The sequence below is a fragment of the Rhodnius prolixus genome, unplaced genomic scaffold (genome assembly GCF_049639745.1).
Source record: "Rhodnius prolixus isolate KJV_2025 unplaced genomic scaffold, Rpr scaffold_1, whole genome shotgun sequence".
In the NCBI taxonomy this organism is placed as follows: Eukaryota; Metazoa; Arthropoda; class Insecta; order Hemiptera; family Reduviidae; genus Rhodnius; species Rhodnius prolixus.
In genome coordinates, this window is record NW_027411581.1 from 37,114,017 (window position 1) to 37,131,362 (window position 17,346).

General features: G+C 33.9%; 1 protein-coding gene and 1 long non-coding RNA gene across 11 annotated transcripts in view; one reads left to right on the top strand and one right to left on the bottom strand.

The window, feature by feature from the left end:
* LOC141448166 (dystrophin, isoforms A/C/F/G/H-like) overlaps positions 1–17,346 on the top strand; it is an 898,384-nt gene that overhangs the window by 865,744 nt on the left and 15,294 nt on the right. For all 10 annotated transcript variants that reach the window (XM_074116317.1, XM_074116303.1, XM_074116369.1 and 7 more), the window contains 9 exons: positions 11,506–11,634; positions 11,974–12,104; positions 12,384–12,539; positions 12,657–12,793; positions 12,885–13,089; positions 14,551–14,636; positions 14,743–14,927; positions 15,041–15,183; positions 16,994–17,105. In XM_074116317.1, coding sequence (XP_073972418.1) covers positions 11,506–11,634; positions 11,974–12,104; positions 12,384–12,539; positions 12,657–12,793; positions 12,885–13,089; positions 14,551–14,636; positions 14,743–14,927; positions 15,041–15,183; positions 16,994–17,105 — 1,284 coding nt within the window. The remainder of the gene's footprint in view (positions 1–11,505; positions 11,635–11,973; positions 12,105–12,383; positions 12,540–12,656; positions 12,794–12,884; positions 13,090–14,550; positions 14,637–14,742; positions 14,928–15,040; positions 15,184–16,993; positions 17,106–17,346) is intronic.
* LOC141448310 (uncharacterized) lies at positions 11,629–14,624 on the bottom strand. The gene is made up of 3 exons (XR_012454948.1): positions 14,485–14,624; positions 14,283–14,401; positions 11,629–11,830 (listed from the first exon to the last, which is right to left on the bottom strand). It is a non-coding gene; the product is annotated as an uncharacterized lncRNA (long non-coding RNA).

Sequence of the window (17,346 nt, forward strand, 5' to 3'; positions counted from 1 at the left end):
TTACGTATGTACGTTAAGTCTGTGGTGAGGGTGTTAGTTGAATAGCGTTGTTTCTTTCGAGAAATAGAGGTTTGTTAGTTTGAGCTGAAACTTAAATGTAAATATTTGACTGGCCACTATCGTTTACATGAATTTAGAGTGCTTTGAAACATCTGAACTCCAAATAAAATTTCAAAAGTTCCTATTTTATTTTACGCTTCTAACTTTTGTTTGGTTCAACTACCAACAAGTTTATGTATCTTTAAATTTAGAATCTCTCTTATTACTAAGTAACTAGTTTTGCGTTACTTGTTAGCTGTTTTCTTAACAGTTATTATTTCACATGTGCACATGTACATCGTTAAAAGTTCTAAAAAACTTCAATAACGTTTAATTTAGAAATTTGTTGGCCAAGTCTTCATTTGCGTTTAAATATGTTTATTGTGAGAAGGTGAATTCACTTGCTATTAACAGACGCTTTGAGCTGGAGCGAAAATATAACAGCGATGATCGATGTAACAATTTGGTATAATGAAGACCCGGTTTATTAAAAAGAAGATTTGTTAATGATACATTAAAGACTCAAAATCACCAGATTTTTGCTGTATTAGTTACAGGCGATACTGAAATCATGCAGATTTTCGAATAAGTAAGGTATTGTGTAGATTGGTTTTGTTCGTTAGAGTCAATTTAGAGTGTTTGTCCAGCAGTGTTTTCTGCATTTTATACCTGTTTTTGTAGTCTATCCGTTTTGCTCGAGTATGTGGGTTCCGTGAATGTTGTTGAGATAAAGAGAAGAAAGAGTTTTGCGGATTCGGGTGATCTATTTATTTGAATTTTTGCTCGCTAACTTTGATCCTCCATTGGCGGAATCAGGGTTCAAAGATTTGGAAGTGATTTTCTAGGTTACGGCAGCTAAGACAGGGTCTATGTTGGGGGGTAGGATTGCGTTACTATCGGCAACTCTCACTATGTAAATGGGTCTCCATTTTTGAGATTTTGTTGAAAACAGCTCGAACGATCTTATTTAAACCTTGTGTAATAATTTTATGTATTATACTTCTTCTTCTTGTAGCTCTACAGCCCGGTGTGGGCCTTGGCTTCTCTAATAATGTTACACCAGATATTCCTATCTGTTGCTTTTCTTCTCCAGTCATCTACTCCAACGGTCTTTAGATCTTCCTCAACCTACTGGAGCCCAACGCCTACGTGGTCTTCCAACTCTTTTCTTTGCCAAACAGTGTACCAAACAGTAATCTGCGCGGCATTCTGTTTTCAGCCATTCTTTCCGCATGACCCAGCCACTCCATTTGTCGGACTCTTATAAAATGCGTTACGAAGCCGTCTTTGTACAAATCATAGAGTTCGCAGTTCTTTCGAATCCTTCAACTATTAAACCAGACCGAATATTTTCCTTAATATCTTTCGTTCGTATATCTTGAGACTGTGGTCCAACGCAGTAGTAAGGGTCCAAGTTTTGGCGCCGTACGTCAGGACTGTTCGTATTAGGGTTTTGTATGTATAACCTTTACCTTTACTGTCCTCAACAAGTTTGAAGTTTTAAATAACTTGTAATTCGCAAAATACGCCCGGTTAGCTGCCATTATCCGTCTGTTTACCTGACCTGATATTTTGTTTTCATCATTTAATTCGGATCCCAGGTAAACAAAGCTTCTGACGCGTTGGAAGGTGTAGCCCTGCACAGCAAAGTCAGCATACTTATATATTATACATAGATGTTGAACTTCTATTTGTAACATTTAGGGAAGGGCATTCTGTTAAGGGTTTTCCTGCGAGAGGGGTTGTTAGGCTTGTCTCTAAAGTGCTATTTCTGTATATTTTACTTCCTTCCCCATTCTAAAATAGTAATAAGAATCAAAAGTGAAGCTAAATAAAGCCGGTTGGCCGGTTTACTGAGAGAGTTTTCACTATTTTGAGATTTTTCGAAAATGTCTCTTACGAATTTATTTAAATTTTGTTCCCGAAAAATTCGTTAAGCGTACTTCTGGAAGAGAGGTAAAATGTCCTCTAATATATCGCCCTATCTCAGGTAAACTATTAACGGAGATCAACTAGTTGCTGAAATTTCAAGTTAGTGTTGTGTATGAGTTTATGAATTTCATAAAGTTGGCAAGTATAAATATGGCTCAAACATTTGAGGTTGCAAGAAAATTTGGGAGTTAGAGAACATTGAGGATTATACTAACTAATTGCATCTTGCTTAAATTGCATTTCTATTTACGAAGAAATATGCCATTTTTAATGCAGAAAAATATTTTGTATGTTATAAGGAGTGCACCTTATTTTCCATTATAAAATGAAATGGACGTCCAGAAATAACTCGACTTATAACTCATTCAGAAATGTTTCAGTGAAATAATAATTTGTCTTGCTATATTTAAATCATAAATTGAAATTAATATGGTGCGAGATTGTTTTTCGAAGTTGAACATTGGCCAACACATTTACCCCATTAGCGTGCACTGTGTACACCGAACATAACTCTGACAGATTATTATAACGCTCTGTTACGTTAGAAATAATAAATTATTTACTAACATACAATGACTAAAATATTTCCCTCGCAGTTAAATTACTTATTTAAGGTTTAATTTGTTTTATCGACTCTTAATCCGATTTTGGGAAAGGTTGTGCTAATTTTTATTTAAACGTAAAGTGTCATTTAAACATTTTTTTGAATAAATAAAGCTTTTTACGAATCTCTCCAACAAACTGTTTACCGTCATTTATATTGATTCGTGATAGAGATTTATATTTACGCACTCTTAACATTATCACATCATTTCCATTTTTTATCTACTATGCCGTACAAATGTTACTTTTAAACGATATCAGACAATACTTTTTGGTTCTAATTAGATTCTTCCTCTGTCAACTTTTCTATCCTCACAATAAGAAAGCTTTTTATTTGGAAACATTTCCTGATTTCAGCTTTGTGCGGAGATATCCTTTTTGAGGAAGGTTAAGTAAGAAAAAGTAGATTTTTCAAAATGTCAAAAGTTTCAATGTTTCAAAAGTATGCAGTTATGGCAACAGATGATTAATTCTCTGGTTCCGAATTCCCTATCGGCAACATATAAAAAAAACATAACACAGCAAATGTTTAGTGTCAACTTCTTATTAATTATAAGATGTATTAAGAATTAACTAAAATTTGGGTCAGTAGGTAATAAATGTTCATTGAACGAAGACTTTGTAAGGAAGGGAAGCCTAAGTTAGCATACTTTTCATATTTAGTCTTATTTACGCTATTCATCATCATCCACGGCGCTACAACTCATTGCTGAGTCTTGGTCTCCTCAATCAGTTTCCGCCAGTCAATCCTGTTCTGTGCTGCGGCTCTCCAGTTGGCGATATTCAATATCGACCTTGCATCACCAGTAACAACGTCCGACCAGCGCAGCTTTGGCCTCCCAACTCTCCTGGCTCCATGGAGGTGCTCATTCATCACCCTTTTTGAGATGTCCTCGTCCCTCATCCTAGCCACTTGTCCCACCCACTGATGTCTAGCCAACTTCATAAATTTGAACACATCTACTCCTTTAAAAAAACACATACAGCTCCTGATTCGTCCGAGACCTCCATTCCTGTCCAATGCGTACTGGGCCGAAAATTCGCCGCAGTATTTTCCTTTCGAAAACTAGGAGGCCTCTCATCTGTTTTACGAGGGCCATTCAATAAGTAACGAGACAAATTACTACTGCTCAAAAACAGCTAAATTGATCCGTATGAAACTTTCAAGACATAAAGTTGGCAACCTTGCGATGACATCTGATCAGCTGTTCAATTATATTTTGTAAACATAACCTTAAATTTACTCAGTTAACGATGGCGAGTCCGCTCGAGAATTGCACCGTGGAAGAACAACGTGCCGTGATCAGATTTTTAGTCGCGGAAGGTGAGAAAGGTAGTAAAATCCACAAAAGAATGTTAAAAGTGTACGGAGACAATTGTTTGAATCGTTCAAACGTTTACAAACGGGTAGAACAGTTTCAAAGTGGCCGTACAAAAGTTTCTGACGAGCAACGCAGTGGATGACCGATCGAAGTTGGGACTTCCTCTCTCGAATCTCGGATTGACGCGGTAATTCGGGACAATAGGCGTATCACCGTTGAACTGATAAGTGAAAAAGTAAACGCGAGTGTTGGAACTGTCCATAACATTATTCACAACAAGCTGCAGTACAAGAAAACCTGTGCGAGATGGGTGCCCAGACAACTCACGGACGCTCACAAAGAAACCCGGCTTCAAATCAGTCAACAGTTGAAAAATCGATATTCGACTGAAGGAGAAGGTTTTTTCAAAAGAATTGTAACGTGCGATGAAACATGGATCCACCACTATGAGCCAGAGTCAAAACGACAGAGCCTTGAGTGGAAGCAAACGACTTCTCCCATTCGGAAAAAATTCAGGACCCAGCCATCTGCCGGTAAAGTCATGCTTACAGTATTCTGGGATTTTCAGGGGCCAATTTATTGTGATTTTCTTGAAGGCCAAAGAACAATCAACAGCCAGTACTACAGTGACATGCTGGAAAACAAGATAAGACCTGCAATTCAAACTAAACGCCGTGGGCTCTTGACTGAAGGCGTGATTTTGCTTCATGACAACGCCCGTCCACATACGGCACAGCTGACGAAAGAAAAACTTCAGAAACTGGGATGGGAGATCCTTCCACATCCCCCCTACAGCCCCGACCTCGCCCCATCAGACTTCCATCTGTTTGGACCCCTTAAAGATGGTCTACGAGGGATACATTTTCGATCCAATGAAGAGGTAAAAAATCAGGTGTAAAAGTGGCTTCGAGATCAACCCAAAGAATTTTATGCCAAGGGCATTTACAAATTAGCAGAAGGATGGGACAAGTGTATAAATGTTGCTGGGGACTATGTTGAAAAGTAACCAAAGTTTTGTACTGATTCAATAAACCGTTTTTGAGCAATAATAATTTGTCTCGTTACTTATTGAATGACCCTCGTATATGTGGTCCAGGTTTCAGAGCTGTATGTCAAGACTGGACGGATGAGGGTCTTATACAATCGCAGCTTCGTCTGCCTTGAAATCAGGTGACTTCTCAGATGCTTCCGTAGCCCAAGGTAGCTTCTGTTAGCCGCTACAATCCTTCGCCTTATTTCGGCTGACACGTCATTGTCTTCATTCACCAGTAAGCCCAGATAAATGAACTTGTTCACATTTTCAAATGTGTAGCAGCCAATTGTCACCTAGCTTGTGGTTGGTGTATTGACACTTAGTTCCGAGAAACATCGTTTCCGCCATTAGATTTTCGATATCGTTTTCATCGAAAACCCCCCATTTTAGTTCCTCTGAATCTGAAAGAGTGATTTTTAGAAAATGGTAATCTGTGACAAAATATTGCTGGAACTGTAAACTTCATGTTTCCATAGTGACCCACCAGGAAAGCCGATTGTAACTTTTTTCAAAATCCGAATTTGGAAGGACTACTTTTCAGAGCAGATATTTTTTTCTTCCTCCCTCTCTCCCTCACCCTCTCTAGAAAAGGTTCCAACGAGTTTAATATGTACAATTTCTCTTTTCTCCTTCTTCAACTTCTTCTTGGCTTCCAGGATAATGCAGATCGCAATGTAACTCGGTATTTTAATGGGGTAAGTTGTCTCGTTAATTGGGATTATTCATTATTGTTCTTACCTGTCTTAGGATATTAAAACTGTCAGGTAGGACAGTTGTATAAGGGTTGATCATCAAAAACTGCACGAAAAAGTGTAACGTTGAAAAACACCCAACTTTGACAATTTTGTTTCTCTTTTTCTATAAAAGATAAAATTCCCAAATTTTCTTTAAAATATAGGGCAAACCCTCCTTTATAACTGTAATTTTTTTGCAACAACATAGATTAAATAGATTTCGAGAAATATGTTGCTGAAAATGGGCTTAAACGGCATTTTCAGAAAATGTTCTTGTTCTTCTTGTTACTTTTTTTTTGTAAACAACGCTGCGCCTAAACGCGTGAACCGATTTTTATGAATTTTATTTATTTATATTTTGTCAATTATTTATCTATTGTGACTATTCCTATTTATTTTAGGCTTGTTTATAGATCTATGTTTTGCTTTTTTCTATAAAGTTATACAGTTCTGTGTGTTTTGACATTGCTTAATATAGAGTGTAAGCTCAGAGAAAGCGTAACATCCAGCTTTAACTATGAGGTCCCAACTACTTCCCTACCACTGGAATATTTTTTGCAGACTGGAATTATATGTTCAGGTGAACACGGACATTTGGAATCAATCGTGATTGTATACGACCCAGGTTGACCCAGGACCCAGAGACTTAAGTTGCGATTGAATCACAGCCTGCATATCATAGTATAAAACTTCATATTTCCGCTAACGAGTAGAACCAAGGCTAAGTGGGGTTGTGAGGTTGTAACCCGGTGTAAATATACTTTTAACACTACTTCATCCCTCATTTTCATTACACCATTATTATTTTTTTTTCTATTATGATTTAAGGCGCGTCAACATCTAAGGTTATTGGCGCCCGGAGCTTTTTTCAGTGCACTGCCGGCCTCCGGACAGTGTTCTCTCGTTACAGACAACACTGTCCATCACCGGACAGTGAGCTGTAAGAAGCTCCTAGGAAGAGAAAATCTAAGGGTCAGCTGCTGGATTCGAACCCGGGACCTCCGCGTGGGAGTCCAGTATGCTAACCTCATAGCTAATCCCTTCCCTCATTACACCATTATTATAAATCTTTTTTTTTTAAAGTTATAAAAAATAAAATAACACGTTACAAATGTTGAAACTCAAGAAAAACAGATCAATGATAAAAACTTTATTGTAAAGGAAAGTGTAACTACCATTTTGTGAATAAGAATTATTTCAATTATTTGCACCCAAACATTTAACATTTGAAAAGCTTTTAACCACGAAAGAACTGTCTTAATTGGGCCGTTTAAATTTATTTTTCTCGGCCAGGAATTTGGACTACATCCAAGTGAAAATTACATGGAAATATTTACCGGACGTTTTGAAATCAATTTTAAAGGAAAAATAATAACCTATAAAACTTATCTCTGAAACAGGTAGATTTTATAAAGAACTAATCCAAAACTGCATTACAAGTCCTGATAAACAGAAATGTCTTTCTAAATAAGAATATGACGTCTGAGATATCTAACTACTGCATGTGAATGAATAGAGTATCTAATATGTAATTGTTGCAGTTTCTTTTCAAAATACGTATTAGATGGTTCGGTTGTATGCACAATCTGTAACAAACTGGAATTTGAATCTCTACAGCAATTTCTATTCTCATGTCCTGTTTACAATAACATAAGAAAGCAATACATTGACAAGTATTATGCAAGTCAAGGTTGTATCATGGAGGATCTTCTTTTAATAAATTCATTAAATAAGTCGAATGATTTGTTTTATTTTGTAATTAACTGTTTGGAGCTTCGTTCATTTATAATTGATTTGTATAAATATAATCAAATTGTATATATAAACAGAAACCGCATTTTTTTGTCATAATTTGTTTTTTTTTTATGGATACATTTTCTTTTTTCTTGTTTTTTATGGATACTTTTTCTTTTTGTACGCTATTTTTATTGCATTGTCCACTTATTTTTTTTTTTTTTTTTTTTAAAAAAACTAAACTCATTGTTAGAAGATGTTATCTTTAAACAATAAATATATATTATTATTATTATTATTAAATTATTTCTTTCTTAAAAATAAAATAAAAAATGTTTCAGTTTGTTACTGTGCATTACCTCAGGTAGTGAAGAATTTTATGAATACCCAAGCATCTGTCAGCAAAGGAACGTTTTAGTTAACTGGCCCAATGATTAAAAATCCGTTTAATTACAAAATAATTGTTGAGTAGAAGGTAATAATGGCTTGTGAGTTAGTTTCAAACTTCATATACCTAATTAAAAAAAATTAAACTCTTAAAATTAGTTAAGAACTTTGGAAATATAAATTTGTAAAATTAAAATAGCCTTAAAATATTGTAGAGTATTTAATTTAGCATTACTGAATGCCCATCTCTGACCGTGGATATTGTACACAGCTGGGAGAGTGTGACATTGCCGTGAGAATGCTAAAATGCAAAAAAATAAATCTAATTTCTCCCACTGTTTGAAGGGGGGAGAAAATCTCCAGTTGTCAATATGTTAACAGCCCAGCTACAGACTGAACTATTTATGAAAGAAGAAGTGTTTTGATGGTGCTTTGAAGGGAGAGCAGCTGTAATAATAGTTACCACGGCACTGACGGTATTGCTAAATTTAACTGGAAAAGGCCCAACAATTCACGAAATAAACACAACGCATACCTTGAGTTTAAAAATATAATTCTTTTATTTACATCAGATAAAATAGTGTATCGCAATAATTTACACTAGTTATTATTAGTACATTGTAGTGTATTTCTCAAATTTTATATATGTACATATGTATATGTACCAGTAAAAAATTGTGTAGAATCTAAGTAAAAGTTATAATTGATTATTTTTCAACTGATTTTTATATAGAACAGTGGGAACCACACAGGACTGTGTGGTACTACCAGATTTAGAATGTTTTAACTTTAAAGGGATCATGTTTACAAAACAAATGGTTATTTAACTAAACAATATTTATTTCCCCATGTATTTGGCATGAGTTTACTTAAACTTCTCTTTTTAACTTCTGCCTTTATTGCATTCACTTTTCTTTAGAAATTCTGTTATTTTGTTCTATTCGTTTCGTAATCCGTTAAAAGAGTTTTTATACGTACTCTATAATTTCAAATATTGTCAAAACTGTTAGCCACCATGTTTACAGCTGATTCTTTAATCCCGGAAGTCGTTAAGTTAAATACATTTTAATTCAATTTACTTGTATTTTTTTTTTTTTTTTTTAATCTTCTCAATAATTTTCATTTATGATTAGATGAGAAGGTGGTAAAGTGGGACAGTCTTTTTTTTAACCTTTCATATTTTGAACACTACAGAATTTAAAATCTATTCAGAAGTAAAATCATATACGAGTACATACATTATTTACATTATTTGTCTTTGAAAATTTGGAGTCCTGAGTGGATTACAGCAAGGAGTCTGGAGTTACACTGAAAAAGTATGTCGTGGTGCCATATTGGATTTTCAGAAAGTGAAATAATTATAGTTAATGTTCTCGTTTCTCCATGAATTGTAAAAATAAGCCTTAAATTTGCCACAAAATTATATTCTACACAATTATCATACATTAAGGATAAAAATTAGGGTGTAATTAGTTTTATTAGAGAAAAGTCAAGACATGATAGGTGGACTGGACACAAAAATTACAAACAAATGACTCTTTTTCACAAGTAGTGCATTCCACTTGAGCCCAATGACAACAAACAATGCACTCAATCCACATTTCTCCGGGCTTTGAGTTCTTGAACTTTTCTCCGCAAAAAATGCAATCCGCATCTTCATTATCTGGTGTCGAATTTTGGGTTGAAGTGGACAAATCTGATTCACCTGATGAAACTAATCATCAGAATAACAAACTTTTTAGCATTGACAAAATCAACACGGTCCTCTCTTGGACAAAGCTGCCACTCTATTGACGCACTGCCTTCTGCAGCAGACAAAGCCTACCCCAAAGAGTAGTAAGGCACCAAAAACTAACAGATAGCACTACTGGTTTCACAAAAACAGGGGTGTCCCAAATTACCGCCTTTTCCTCTAAGGTGCAAAGAAATGTGTCAGTTACTCGATGCATTCTTTTTATATAATTTACTCGATATTCTCAAAGAAAGGTTCATTTGTACTAACAATATCCTGTATTTCTTTAGACATTTTCAAAGTATTGAAAAATTTTATTTAGATACTTTGGCTAAAATACAACTTTTCAAGGAGTTCTTGGAAAGCGAAGGACGATCTCACGTGTTCTCACATCATGATACAGTCCGATATCTGAGGAATTATTATGAAAATTTTAACTTCATTAAATAGAAGATTCACTCCAGATAAAATAACCTCACTGCACTTTCTGCAGATAGGAGCTATTTTAAGCGATATTGAAAGAAATTGCTTTACTTCTTACATTATTTTACTACACTTCTTTACAACTTTACATTAATTTACTTTTATTTATTTTTACTTCAGTTTACTTCGATTAGATATTATTTATCGATAGAAGAAATAGTATATAACAAGAAGCACAATGTCTCCTCTTAAATAATAGTTTCGTAGTATGATTACATGGATTTGTGTTAGGAACGTCATCAATAAGTTGTTTCCGCCCACACTCAACCAACCATTATGGTTGTTGTAACGTCACAGAGTTGCGACTTTAAATTCCTCTGACATAATGACGGTATTTAACAAAAAAAGTTCTGTAAAACTGTGAAAGTTTACTTGAAGGGCGTTTATATTATTGTAGATCGTCTTTACAGAGTAAGAGCATATGTTCAAAATAATACTGGACAGTTGTAACAATATTATTTGACGTAAATATCTGTTAATTCAGTTCCAAATTTGTAGTTAAGATGAAACATAATTACTAATACTTTTTTTTTAAAACAATAGAAATAAATAAAGTAGATTTTTAAACTTTTGGTTTCATTTTTTCTCGATAATAAAGTTCTCTAATAGTTACTGTACTTTAACAATGTGATGAGGTAAAATAAAAAAGTGATCACTCATACGACTTTCCCTTACCGCTAGTCTCAAAGTTCGAAACTCACAAATTTTTTAAAACTTCAAGCATTTGATTCAAATTGAATTCTTTATCAATTTTAAAGGAACCTACTCACCTTCGCTCACAGAGTATCCATAATGGAATTGTCGGAAAAAATGCTTCAACAAATTGTTTGTTAATTTACCCTTCAAAATTTCCAAAATGAATTTGGCTAGAAAAGTTTGTCAAATAATAACTCTTAATCCGTACACCGAGAGAATCGCAGGTGGCATAATATAAAAGTGGTACCTTTGGTTTTGGGTTTTCTATAAAAACAGAATTTTAGCAAATCATTTGATCGCTCTTGAAAATATAAAAAATGCTGAACCGAAATGACGTTGAAATGATATTTTAAAGAGAAAAGTAACCATCCCAGACTCTAGATGAGAGATTTGACCCAATTTTCACCTGGAATAATTTGTCAAATAGAAATAGTGTACCACCATGAGTAATAAAATCGTTAGAGTCATTTTCGAGAAAATATGTATACCAAAATCCAAAGTGGCATATTAGGTTGAAGCATTTTGATGGCAATATTACAGTTGGTACGGGCCCAATCTGAATATAAAGTTCCAGCTGCCAGCGATTCATAGTTGGTGATATTTTGTTATAACTCAGAGACATATACTCACAGACAATTCATTCTCTTTTTAAAAAAAAACACAAACACAAACAAAAACAAAATAATAATAATAGATAATTTCGGACTGAGGAGGCATTAAAACGGAAAACTCAAACTCGAAATTTTTGAAAACAATTTACTCATTTTTACGTCAATAGTACACTTTTTTCAGTTTTTTTTTTCTTTGTAGAGGATGCGCCTTTTTGAGAAGTGTTTGGAGGATGCAAGCGGCCGGCTGGCAGCGTCAGAGACAGCCTGCGCTTCGTGGCAGCCCACTACAGATCCTGCCCAAGCTCCTGCTCAACTGGACAACCTTCAGGTAGAATGAAGAAATTGTTCTATTGTATTCAAAAACAACACCAATTATAGTCTCCTTTTCTTGTCCTTTCTTTTTTGCTTGTGGGTGGATTTTACTAGATTTGTTTTATTTTTAAATCTTTTTCAGAGCAGCTAAAAACATTTCTGTTAGGCTGAAATCAAGTCTTTCAAAAAGTTTGCCTTTTGACTAGTTTTTACTGCAATAAATCCCAATTATATTATATTATTATTTAACTAATTAATTTATTTAACTAAAATATTTTCATCAGTGTAATCAAATATATGGTACAGCATTTTATCTATAAATATGTAATAATTATTTTTTCCTTTTTACCCCTAGAAATTTGGTGAAAGGTTAGGGCCATTACAGAGATCAATAGAAGACATGAACGATCATGTAGCAAGCTTCAGAACCAGCAATGTAGACTTATCACCAGCTTTACTGGCACGTGTGGATGACCTGAACGCAAGGTCAGTACTAGATCGATGTTTATAAATCAGTCAGTATCAGAAAGTAGCTCTATTTCTAAATAAATGCAGACATTTCTGCGATTTGCAATAAGTAATCTGAAAGGTTTTACGTAATTTGCCAATTAAATTAATGCAGTTTTCTTTATACATGAGCTCCCAAAATCAAGATTATTGCACAATAATTTAACTAAATATTCTTCATTAATACTTTAAGAAGCTATATTAGAAATTTCCGCAGAATAATTTTCTTGAAAATTAAATAGCAAATTTTCACTTCAGGTGGCGTGCAATTCAGATGACAGTGGACGACAGATTCAAGGCACTGAGAGGGTTGACCTCCGGTGGAGTACCGCCTAATCATAGTTTCCTATCAGCTTCTGTAGACAGGCCTTGGGAAAGAGCAACAACACCCACCAAAGTGCCTTATTATATCAAGTAAGCTGTTACTGGAAATAATTTGTATTTTATAAATTTCATTTCTGAGATTTACGTATAAATACTAATCAGGAAGTAATATGTACAAGTTTTAAGTAATTACCATTCCATTTACAGTCATCAACTCGAAACGACCCACTGGGACCATCCTAAGATGACAGAACTTATGAACTCACTATCTGATTTGAATGAAGTTAGGTTTTCAGCATATAGAACTGCTTTAAAACTTCGGACTGTTCAAAAAAGGATGTGTTGTAAGTATATTCAGATATTCCTTCTGCTAATTTGAATATTTACAATAAAGATTTTATTCATTGTTGATTAATAAAAACTTCTTACCTTCAGTGGACTTAGTAACCGTTAATCGAGCGATCGATGCATTTGACAGTCATGGTTTAAGAGCACAAAACGATAAGGTATTAGATGTCACCGATATGATCAGTGTATTAAACACAATTTATGAGCAGATAGCTACAGAAAATCCATCGCTAGTCAACGTACCTTTATGTTTAGACCTAGCTGTCAACTGGCTTCTAAATGTATACGACAGGTCAGTTTGTAGAATTGAAGTAAATTGGAATTATTTATAAGCTAAGCGAATTTATTCATTTTATTTGTATTTCTTTAATTAAGGCGCATGATGTCGCATCCTTTTATCAGCAATGTCGACTTCCGGACAGTGTTATTTCGAGGCGAACACTGTACGGTGAACCGTAAGAAGCTCCTACGAGGAAATATCCAAAGGGGGCAGAACTCGTAACCGGAACGAGGGGTCTAGTAGTTTCTTTAGCTTTCGACGTCGTGCTAATTCGCGCCCCTCGTTCGTCTTTCACCATTAAACTGCTGTCTTATTATTTTTATTATTGGCGACCCAGACTAGGAGCCTAAATCCTCTCGTCCTCCACACCAGCCCAAAATAAGATCTTAAGGACTCTCCCGTAGAAGTAGCTCAGACACTTAAGCATTCTCTTAAAACACTCCCGAACAGATTAAACGTAATAATGGCCATGCAGGCATACTGATCTAGGTGGTGCTGACGTTTCCACATTTCCTTTATTACAGTCGTTATCTCCACCTAGAATCGTGTAGTCAGCAAGTCTATTGGACTCAAGATTATTTTGGAAAAAACATATTTTTGAAACTGCGTAATTTCTTGTATAAAAACCTTAGGCCAAGATCAACCATTTCATACCCCAAATAAGCTGTTTGAGTAAATAGTGGCAGGTGACGTTTTGTAATTGAATGCGGCATGCCTAATTTATCAGAACCTTTTTATCTGCTGATACAAGGATTCACAGCTGCAGCTGCTGTAAGATGTGCTGAATAAGGATAGAGTTTGCCCTAAAGGAACCAAGCTCATATCACCAGAGCAGACTCATATAACCCTCTCTAAATTGGTCCAACGAGACATACGCAGCTTTTGTAGGAATAGTGCCTTCCCTTTCTAAGTATATTCGTTTTTAAAGAAATGTCTAAAAGTCACCCGTATTTTCGTAAATCTAAATCGCACAGATCTTTTCATTAAATTTGTAATGAGTGGGGATGAAGTGTTGAGATAATGTTGATGAATTTGAAAAAGATATATAAAGGATATTATACTGTTTTGTAATATATAAATATATATAATATATAAAAATAAATAAATAAATAACTAAATTAAAAACCAACCAATCATTCATCTAAGTTAAAGGTGTTGGCGACACTTGTGTACTGCTGAACTGATTTGTAATTCCAATTCCTTACCTTTTCGTACCGCTCTGCAGCTAGCCCGCGTTTCCCAATAGACTCTTCCTTTTGGTGAGGGATGGTATCCCTACCATTCTCCCGCTCTAGGCAGTAGACAGCCGGTTGTGTCACTACACCTGATAGAAACATAAGAAGAGGTAAAATGGTAGCTAACAGAAACTGTTGTATTTAGGATATGAATATATGTATATTTTATTACGTTCCATTTTCAAATTTATTTAAATTAAGATTCTTCACTTTATCTAATACTAATTTTTGTCTGCAGTCAAAGAACAGGACAAGTCAGAGTATTATCATTTAAAGTTGGCATTGTCCTCTTGTGCAAAGGGCATTTAGAACAGAAGTATAGATGTAAGTATTTTTTTTTTCAGAAACTTATTTATTATTATTAAACAATAATAATTATTATTATGATTGCCTAGGTTACAATATTTTAAATGAAATAAATATTTTTCAGATTTATTCCGTTTGATGGCGGATCCTAGTAGATTAGTTGATCAAAGAAAACTTGGTTTATTACTTCACGATTGCATACAAATTCCAAGGCAGTTAGGTGAAGTAGCTGCCTTTGGAGGATCTAATATAGAACCTTCAGTAAGAAGTTGTTTCGAACAAGCTGGCAATAATTCCACAACCATAGAAGTAATTTCTTTATTATTTTTGCTTTTTGTAGCTATTAAAAAAGAAGGCAAATTGAAGAGTTTTAGATTAATTCTTCTTATTGTTACTTTCAATTAACGGTTTTCTTATTGTAGGCAGTGCAGTTTCTGAGTTGGTTGGAACGAGAACCACAGAGTATGGTTTGGTTACCAGTATTGCATAGAGTGGCCGCCAGTGAATCTGCAAAACATCAAGCTAAATGCAACATTTGTAAACAGTACCCCATAATAGGGTTTAGGTATGCAATAAGAATGAGACGTAGTTTCCATCTGTAATTTTCTCTCCTCAAAAGTTAATTTTTTTTTTTTTTTAATTCAACATATTTCTTTTATCTGAGATTGCATCCATCATAGTTATTTGTTTTCCTTCATTCTGTTTTTGATTTTCTTTAATCGCCAGAAGATAGATCATCATTTAATAGGGTTGACTTTTTCTTTTAATTTTAATTAGTAATAGATAATGTAGATATTCAGCATTTCTGCACATCCAAACTTTTTTAACAAACACCGAGGATAAAATAAAGGGTCATTCCATGTCAAATCAACACGGGGTCTGAACCTCACCATCTCGGATTTTCTTGAAATTTGGCACATGTGTACTATTGGTATAGACTTGGAAAAATATGAAATTTTACTGTGATATGTCAACTGGTTTATGAGTTACAGGGCTTTAAAGTTGCCAAAAATGGGCTGAAAAACAGGGAACCCCGTGTTTTTGAATTACTGTAGAAGCTTTCCTAATTGAGCTACAGACTTGGGATTGGTGTCATTTTATAGCATATATAATGCCCTTTCCTGTGATATGCGACACCATATGGGTTAGGATAAATAAAGTTTGTTAAATTTAAATTTTAAATTTTTTAAAAAGTACATATTTTAAAATTTTAAAATTAATTCCATGAATAGCTAGTAGTGTTATGAATCACTGGGCAAAATATTAATTTGGGACGACAATGGCTTCATTGTTAAAAAAAATTAACAACACCTACGCCATCACAAGGCCCTTTGCCGACTTAAACCAACTTAAAGAGGCTGATATCTCAGCCAAAGAAGACTGTTCTTGAACAAAGATATTGAATTGAATTATTTTTGTATAATTTGATTAACTGCATAATTTCATTAAAATAATATATTATAATTAATATGAATAATTACTGTAATCATAATTATTAATTCTAAAAATGATTTCAAAATCAATATTTTAAATCTTAATAATTATTAATTATGATTCACTGATTCATTATTACTATTTTCAATTTATTTATTACTTTAATTTTATTAAAATATATTTTCCATGAAAAGGAGCTTTAGTCTTAATTTTTTTTAACAATGAAGCCATTGTCGTCCCAAATTAATATTTTGCCTGGTGATTCATAACACTACTAGCTATTCATGGAATTAATTTTAAAATTTTAAAATATGTACTTTTTAAAAAATTTAAAATTTAAATTTTAAATTTAAATTTAACAAACTTTATTTATCCTAACCCATATGGTGTCGCATATCACAGGAAAGGGCATTATATATGCTATAAAATGACACCAATCCCAAGTCTGTAGCTCAATTAGGAAAGCTTCTACAGTAATTCAAAAACACGGGGTTCCCTGTTTTTCAGCCCATTTTTGGCAACTTTAAAGCCCTGTAACTCATAAACCAGTTGACATATCACAGTAAAATTTCATATTTTTCCAAGTCTATACCAATAGTACACATGTGCTAAATTTCAAGAAAATCCGAGATGGTGAGGTCAAAAATGGTCTTTTTTTGTGTTGATTTGACATGGAATGACCCTAAAGTCAAATTGTACTTGTTTTTAAAAACTGATAAAGAAGTAAGCTTTGAATTATGCAACCCTTGTTTTTACTTAGAAATTATTATTTTAGGAAGAATACTTCTTTTTCGGTACTTGAAGTTAAAAAAAAAAAAAAATTGTAATTCTGCGAAACCATATCCCCAAAAATGATTTCCTTGTTTCCAAAAATGCAGTATCTTTTACAATATCTTTAAAAGAAGGTTAAATTCATTAAATGATTTTTATTCTCTCCACAGATATCGATGTTTGAAATGCTTCAATTTTGATATGTGCCAGACTTGTTTCTTCTCTGGTCGGAAAGCTAAGAGCCACAAACTGACTCATCCAATGCAAGAATACTGTACGGCTGTAAGTATTATTAAAGGGGTAAATGATATATTACAAGTGACTACAAGAATATGTTCAGATTTGTACATAAATTTAGACAAATTAAATTTTAAACTTCCAAGCTCAGATCCTCTTTTTCTCTGAAGAAGTTAAAACATTATACCACTAATATAAAATGAATATTTTGTTGTCATGATGACTCGGAATTTTGGCAACTCTTTTAGGTCCTCTTTATAGAACAGAACTATACTTTATACTCAAA